This window comes from Anolis carolinensis, chromosome 1 (assembly GCF_035594765.1).
Source record: "Anolis carolinensis isolate JA03-04 chromosome 1, rAnoCar3.1.pri, whole genome shotgun sequence".
In the NCBI taxonomy this organism is placed as follows: Eukaryota; Metazoa; Chordata; class Lepidosauria; order Squamata; family Dactyloidae; genus Anolis; species Anolis carolinensis.
In genome coordinates, this window is record NC_085841.1 from 253,150,319 (window position 1) to 253,158,304 (window position 7,986).

General features: G+C 40.9%; 1 protein-coding gene across 2 annotated transcripts in view; it reads right to left on the reverse strand.

The window, feature by feature from the left end:
• The window catches only part of marco (macrophage receptor with collagenous structure), a 30,328-nt gene extending 23,708 nt beyond the window's left edge, over positions 1-6,620 (reverse strand). Inside the window, exons 1-3 of one of the 2 annotated variants that reach the window (XM_008120789.3) lie at positions 6,296-6,620; positions 3,458-3,559; positions 1,862-2,080 (exon numbers count right to left, since the gene is read on the reverse strand). In XM_008120789.3, the coding sequence (XP_008118996.1) occupies positions 1,862-2,080; positions 3,458-3,559; positions 6,296-6,410 (436 nt within the window). In that variant the 5' untranslated portion in view covers positions 6,411-6,620. The remainder of the gene's footprint in view (positions 1-1,861; positions 2,081-3,457; positions 3,560-6,295) is intronic. The other variant, XM_008120790.3, reaches the window with a different exon arrangement.
• Between the last annotated feature and the right edge of the window lie 1,366 nt (positions 6,621-7,986).

Genomic DNA, 7,986 nt, shown 5'->3' on the forward strand with positions numbered 1-7,986 from the left:
GGAGGCGGGGCCAGGGCGAATAGTGAGGGGGGCGGGGCCAACTCTGGCAGCGTGGGAGGCGGGGCCAGGGCACGCTGGGCGGGGGGCGGGGCCAGAGCTGGCCCCGCCTCCCACGCTACTCCCGCTCGCCCGTCTGGCCTTTTCTAGCAGGCCAGACTTCCGCGGAGGTCCCTCCAGGCCGCAATCGCGGCCTGGAGGGACCTCCGCTGAAGTCTGGCCTGCTAGAAAAGGCCAGACGGGCGAGCGGGAGTAGCGTGGGAGGCGGAGCCAGCTCTGACGCCGCTCCCCCCCCGCCCAGCGTGCCTTGGCCCTGCCTCCCACGCTGCATGGGAGGCAGGGCCAAGGCACGCTGGGGGGGGCGGCGTCAGAGCTGGCTCCACCTCCCACTCTACTCCCGCTCGCCCATCTGGCCTTTTCTAGCAGGCTAGACTGCAGCGGAGGTCCCTGCAGGCCGCGATTGCGGCCTGCAGGGACCTCCGCTGAAGTCTGGCCTACTAGAAAAGACCAGACGGGCCAGGGCGCACTGGGCGGGAGGCGGGGCACCGTCAGGGCGGTGCCCCGCCTCCCGCCCAGCCTGACGGCGCCCCCCCCGGGCCTGCGCCCGAGGCGGCGGCGTCAGGTGCCTCATTAGTGGGGCCGGCCCTGAATACAGTCTGACTGTGAAGGGGAAAGCTAGGCAACTCTGGCTTGTAATTTGAATCTATTGCTTTGTGTTCTAGTCTCTTGTCTTAGTAGTGCTTCTCTGGGCACAGTCCAGCTTGCCAATATCTTTCTTGAATTGCAGTGCCCAGAAGTGGATGCAGTTTTTCTAGTATGATCTGACTAAAGTAGAATAAAATGGCACTGCTATTTTCCACGATCTGGATATGATGCTCCCCTTGATGCATGCCAGAATTACTGCTGCATCACACTGTTGGCTCATGTTAACTTGTGGTGACTCCTAGATCCTTTTCACTCATTGTGCTTTCAATCCATGTCTTACCCATACTATATTTGTGCATTTTATTTTTCCTGCCTAGATGTAGTACCATACATTTAGCCCTGCTGAAATCCATTTTTCTCGTTATTGCCCAGCACTCAAATCTGTCAGACTTCTGATTCTGTCTGCTGGAGTATTCGCTACCCATCCAGACTAAGAGTTCAGTATATTCATATTGTGAATTTGCTTCTAGAAAAAAAATTCTTTGATCCTGATCCTGTTCTTGCCTTTTCTGGGTAAGGTTTTTGCCTATGATTTCTTGTGAGGAAAAGAGAAAAGCACATTACAATAAGGTGGAAGTTTTACATAGGCAGTTAGTCACTATCCACACTGCATTATATGACTCTGCACTGACCATTTGAAACTGCATTATATGATCAGTGTAGACTCATATAGGAGCCCCTGGTGGAGCAGCGGGTTAAACCACTGAGCTCCTAAACTTGCTGACCAAAAGGTCAGCAGTTCGAATCCGCGGAGCGGGGTGAGCTCTCACTGTTAGCCCCAGCTTCTGCCAACCTAGCAGTTAGAAAACATGCACATGTGAGTAGATCAATAGGCACCACTCCAGTGGGAAGGTAATGGCACTCCATGCAATCATGCCGGCCACATGACCTTGGAGGTGTGACTATGGATAACGCTGGCTCTTTGGATTAGAACTGGAGATGAGTACCAACACCCAGAGTCAGACACAACTAGATTTAATGTCAAGGGAAAACTTTTACCTTTTTAGACTCATATAATTCAGTTTAACTGCATAATATGGCACTGTAGATGGGCTCTACCCTACCACTGAAATAGTGTGAGTTTTAGTTTTCAACCCCTTTTTTCCAGAATATTTAGTATGTACAATGTGATGGTGTGGAGGAAAAAGTAAGAATGTACCTGTTACATTAGCTATTTTCCAATATAAATGTTGATTGTTCAGCTTGATTATCTGGATTTCTTCATTTAAACGTGTGATCCAATTGTCTTCCCCTCTCTGTGAGTTTGTTCCAAAAAAGGTCTCCTTTTGTATAGTATCATTGGCAAAATGACTATCTGGTTGTCCTGTTAAAGGTGGACCTTGTTTAATGTTATCTTTATCCTTGTGCAACTTATAGACTGAAAATAGAAAAGCAGTCACAGAATCAATCATATTGCTCATCACTTGTTATAAAATTGTATTAACTTTCTAACTTATGATGTATATCATGTTTATGAGCATAAAACTTTCAGATGGATGATTCACTTCATAGCACAGCAGTGGGGTACAGCTGCAGACATGACTATCAGAATCAACTCTCTGCCCCCTGCCAGGTTTCATCTCCCATGATACACCTTCAACCTCAGTCTACCAGATTGAGCCTGTTATACTCCTGTATTGCCACCTATGACCACCTTTCTTGACGTCTTTCCTGGGCTGTTTTCTTATGTTTGGTTTTCATCCTGCTCTTTCTCCCTGTATTTTCCACCCCTTCCTACCTTTCTCTGAAAAAATGCAACCGAAAGAGAAAGAAAAAGGAAAGAAATAAAGAAAGAAAAGAAGACACTGCAAACAAAGACTAGAACTTGGAAAGTTACTTTTTTTTTGGATAACATGCTGACTGGGATTATGGGAGTGGAAGTCCAGAAAGGGGACGTTTTCAGATCCCATGTCCCAATATATGGAACAATTTACCAGATGAAGACCCATCTCTGAGATGATGTGGATAAAATAAGTCTATGCAGAGTATAGTGTCCCAGGATATATTTAATTATTTCAGCAATTTATATTGAACTGCTCTATGTGTGTGTGTGAAAGAGAGAGAGAGAGAGAGAGTTAACAATCACGATTAGCATCCTGCAGAATAAGAAGCATTTTAAAGTCTCCCCAGGCTGTCATTGGGGTCCTTAAGATAACAAATTTGTCTAGCATGTGGCGGAGAGCATCTGGGAAACAGTTCAAGAGGCAAAAGGGCTGCTAGTTATTTATTGGCATCCTGGGAATTTGTCTTGGGTGAATAAAAACATCTTCTATTTTTCTTATTGGAAAAGCTCTCCAATCTTTTGGAGTTTCAAGGCTGTAGGCATCTTTCAGAAGCATTTTCCTGTGTGTATATGGTACTCCTTTCTGAACCCTTAGGGCAGTTTTCCCCAAACCCATCTATGGAGATGATGGGAGGTGTGATCTGACACATAGGGAGGAGAACTGCTCTATAATAAGATTGACTAAATCTCCTTTAAAAAACAAGAAAGAAACATTTGCTCATAATTTTGAAATATAGAAATCAATTACACTGATCTTAATGCAATTTTTATGTGTTAGCATTCCCTGGAGGGCATACTTTCTCTTCTTTACCATAAGTGGTTTTCCTCGATATCCAATTTTTCATCCTGGTGGTAGATAATGCCCTTTTCTAGTATCGTTTCTCTGCCATATTAATAAATAAGATATTTTAAATGTTAAAATATGTTCGTCTTTAGATTCAGAATGGTCCATGGCAATTTAAGATGAATTACCTTCATAGGTCAGCAGTCCGACGCCTGCAGTGAGCAAAGCCAGGTATATTATAAGCACAGCCCAAATACAGCAGTTGGAAGGCTTTTTCTGGCTTTTTGGCTCTAGAGTTTGAGGAAGAAATAAAAGGAATGATAAAGATGAAAAATAATCAAAATGACAGATAAAAAAATAAAAGACACACTTCCATTGCTTAGGTGTGCAGAACAATATATAATGTTGTTTATTAAACCTACACTCAGCTAGTTCAAAGGATTGAAATCAATGGCTTCTGAGTAACTAGTTTGTAAAGTAAAGGTAAAGGTTTCCCCTGACGTTAAGTCCACTCGTGACCGAATCTGAGGGTTGGTGCTCATCTCCATTTCTAAGCCGAAGAGCCTGCGTTGTCTATAGACATCTCCAGGTCATGTGGCCGGCATGACTGCATGGAGCGCCGTTACCTTCCCGCCGGAGCGGTACCTGTTGATCTATTCACATTTGCATGTTTTCGAACTGCTAGGTTGGCAGGAGCTGGGACTAGCAGCGGGCACTCATTCTGCTCCCGGGATTTGAACCTGAGACCTTTTGGTCCACAAGTTCAGCAGTTCAGCGCTTTAACACACTGTGCCACCAGGGGCCCCAACTAGTTCATACTGAGCTCCAATTAACAGTGAGCAGGTGGTGACAAATACTGTTTGAATATTTTGTAACCTTTGCCTTATTTCTAAGCATTCTCATTTTTGTGTCCTCAGAATCTCAGGCCTCTTTTATACTGCCATATAATCCAGATTATCTAATCAGATAATCCACATTATCTGCTTTGAACTGGATTATATGAGTCTACACTGCCATATAATCCAGTTCAAAGCAGATAATGGCAGTGTTGAAGAAACTTCAAAAAACCTGTAGAACTCTGTCTCTGACAGGTTTACTTGAAAGTAAGGTCTATTAGTACTAGCTAAGCAGAGTACTGTTCCAAATGAAAGTATACCAACTGTGGCCGCAGTCCTAGAATTTCTGAAATCTTTGTTTAAAAACCTCCAAAGATGGAGACTCCATCACATGTTGAGGTAGCATATCCTACTGTTGAATACCTCTTAATATTAGGAAGTTTTTCTTAATTTTAGGAGGAATCTCATTCCCTGCAGTTTGAATATTGTTGCTCTTTTCATAGTCTCTGGAGCAGCAGAAAACAAGTTCTCTCCCTTCGCTATGTAATATCCTTTCAAATATTTAAACAAGGCTATCATGACATCAGGAGCCCCAAATGGCACAGCGGGTTAAACTACTGAGCTGCTGGATTTGCTGACCGAAAGGTCGGTGGTTCAAATCTGGGGAGCGGGGTGAGCTCCCACTGTTATCCCCAGCTTCAGCCAACCTAGCAGTTTGAAAACATGCAAATGTGAGTAGATCAATAGATACTACTCCGGTGGGAAGGTAATAGTGCTCTATGCAGTCATGCCGGCCACATGACCTTGGAGGCTCCTATGGACAACACAGACTCTTCAGCTTAGAAACGGAGATGAGCACCAACCCCTGAGTTCGACACGACTAAACTTAATGTCATGACATTTCTTAATTTTATGTTCTTCAGGCCAAAAATATCCATCTCCCTGAGCTGTTCCTCATTAGGCATGGTTTCCAGGCCTTTTTATCCTTTTAGTTACCTTCCTCTGGACATGTTCCACCTTGTTGATATCATTGAACTGTGGTGCCCAGAGCTGGACACAGTATTCTAGGTGAAGTCTGAACAGAGTAAGTTAGAATGATACTATGCATTTCCTCATTTTGGACACTACAATTCTATTGATACAGCCTTTTAAAAAATCTGCTGCATCATACTGCTGACTCATGCTCAGCTTTTGATCTACTACAACTGTTAGATGCCCTTCACATGTACTCTTGTCAAGTCTAATTGAAATCAAGGTATACTACATCCACAGCATTGCCTTCATCTACCAAGTGTGACACTTTATCAAACCAATAAACTAATCTTAAAAGCACTCTAACAAAGTGTCTAGAGCAGGGGTCCCCAAACTTTTGAAGCAGAGGGCCGGTCCACAATCCTTCAGACTGTTGAAGGGCTGAATTATCATTTGAAAAAAACAAAACAAATTCCTTTGCATACTGCACATGTCTTATTTGTAGTGCAACAACAATGAAAAAACAATACAATATTTAAAAATGAAAACAATTTTAACCAACATAAACCTATCAGGATTTCAGTAGAAAGTGTGGGCCTGCTACTGGCCAATGAGATAGTCAAGTTAATTAGGATTGTTGTTGTTGTGTGCCTTTAAGTCATTTCAGAATTTGGCCGAGCCTAAGTCTAAAATTAATTATTTATTTACTGCATTTATTTACTACATTTATATCCCACCCTTCTCACCCCGAAGGGGACTCAGAGCAGCTGTATATACATACAATATATTATATTATTAGCATAACACAATATTAGCATTATATATTACTATATTGAACTATACCACTATACTATTATATAATATGTAATATATAACATATAATTAATATTATTATATGGTATTACTATTAGTATTATATTGTATAGCATAATATTATCAATATTATATATATATATAATATTATATTATTAAAACTGATATAAAATATTATATTATAAAACTATATAATATAGTATAACTATATGATATATAATATAACTATATAATATAGGAATATAAATACTGTAAATAAATAAATAAATAAACTGAGGGCGGGGGCCAGGTAAATGACCTTGGAGGGCCGCATCCGGCCCCCGGGCCTTAGTTTGGGGACCCCTGGTCTAGAGTTATTTTAATTTTTCCATTGTTTATTGATATGAAACAGCAAACATACATTACCGTTTATTTCAAACGATGTGATTGTAGGTGATGTTAGTACCTTCTTATCTGAAAAAGTAAAGGTTCCAATGCTTCTGAAAAATTCATCATCACTGTTTGTACCTGGGTTGTCCATGACTGAAGTCTTACTTTATACCAAACTCCTAACGGCTTGAATGTAGACACCAAAGAACAGCAAGAAGAACTCTCTCTTTCTCTCTTTCTTTCTCTCTGTGTGGTGAGTGAGGCGCCTAATTTTATCTACTGGATATGCATAGTACCAGATGAACATTTTCTATTGGTTTTGCAAGTGGGTATTTTTTGTATTAGACTTGCAAAAAAAACTTTCTGACATGGTACTTTTTAAACTTCCTCCAAAACTTCTCAACGTTTGTCAAAGACAGCAAATAAGGAGAGTTACCTAAAACGTGAGATCCTTCTTTTTTATTGTAAACTTCTCTTGTCAGCATGACTATGTAGTGTTATTACTGTTGAACTAACATAAACAGCATATTTCAGATAGTATGTGAATACAGAAAATCATAGAACTGCTATGTAGTCAAACTTCTGCTAGTGCAAGGAACTACAGTGGAAGCATTCCTGGTGGATGGTTGTCCAACTTCCTCTTAGAAACTTCTAAAAAATGCAATCCTATCTTCTGAGTTATTCACTATCCCGTGGACAAATTTCCCAAGCAGAATAAGAAGAGATTTTGCACGTGGGAAAATAATTTTATTGGCTTTGGATCTACTGGTAGGAGGTTCAAGAGGCTTATCTTTAAAAAAAAAGTAATTCTTCACATTGTGAATAGTTAGACTTTGGAATTCACTGTTACACATTGTAGCAATGGTTGTCAATTTTCAGTTTTCAAAGGGGTTTGGATAAATTCATTGGGGTCAGGGCCATCAATGGCTCAAAATTGTTACGTATAATTTGCTGTATCAGAGGCATTATGGTCATCATCTGGAGGAGTTAAGGAGCAATTCCAGTCATTTCCAGCCTGTTGACTGGGCTTCTGGTTGGGCCCCATGTGAGCAAAAAGGCTTTCACAGTCTGATTCAAAAATAACTCTTACCTCCTCCTTTAAAAGAAAAAAAAAAGACTCTACCTAAACATTAGGTAGAACTTCTTGACAGTGAAAGCTGGAACAGATTGCCTCAGATGGTGGTGGTCTTTGGAGGTCTTTTAGCAGAAGCTGGACAACCATCTCTCAAAAGTGCTTCCAATTCTATGGTTCTATTATTTTTATGGATCAACCACTCCATATTATTATTATTATTATTATTACTGTAACTTCATACACTATTCATATACTATTCAAATATAATGTTCAAAGGGGTTTTATATTTATGTCTGATATTTATTTGTGTTATAAAACCAGTAAGGCCACCTAAGTTGACACTCCTTCCACAGGGTAAGAAAAGAAAAGAGGAATGAAATCAAATGAGAGGTCTTTGCCTTCAGGGTCAATGTGTGTGGAAAGAACTACCTCTGAACATAAGGTCATGATAGTTTCTGGAGCTTCTGGAGCCTCCTTCAATTGCATTGGACAATGTTATAGAGAGCTGGAGTACAACAAATTCATTTGCAAAAAAAACTTAAGATGATGTGCAAATCTGTTGGGTTTTTGTTTTTTTTGGATCACCATATTATCTTCTTTCATTTCTGAGGTGCAAAAGTGAGAACACAAAAGTGGTGATTTAAATGTTACC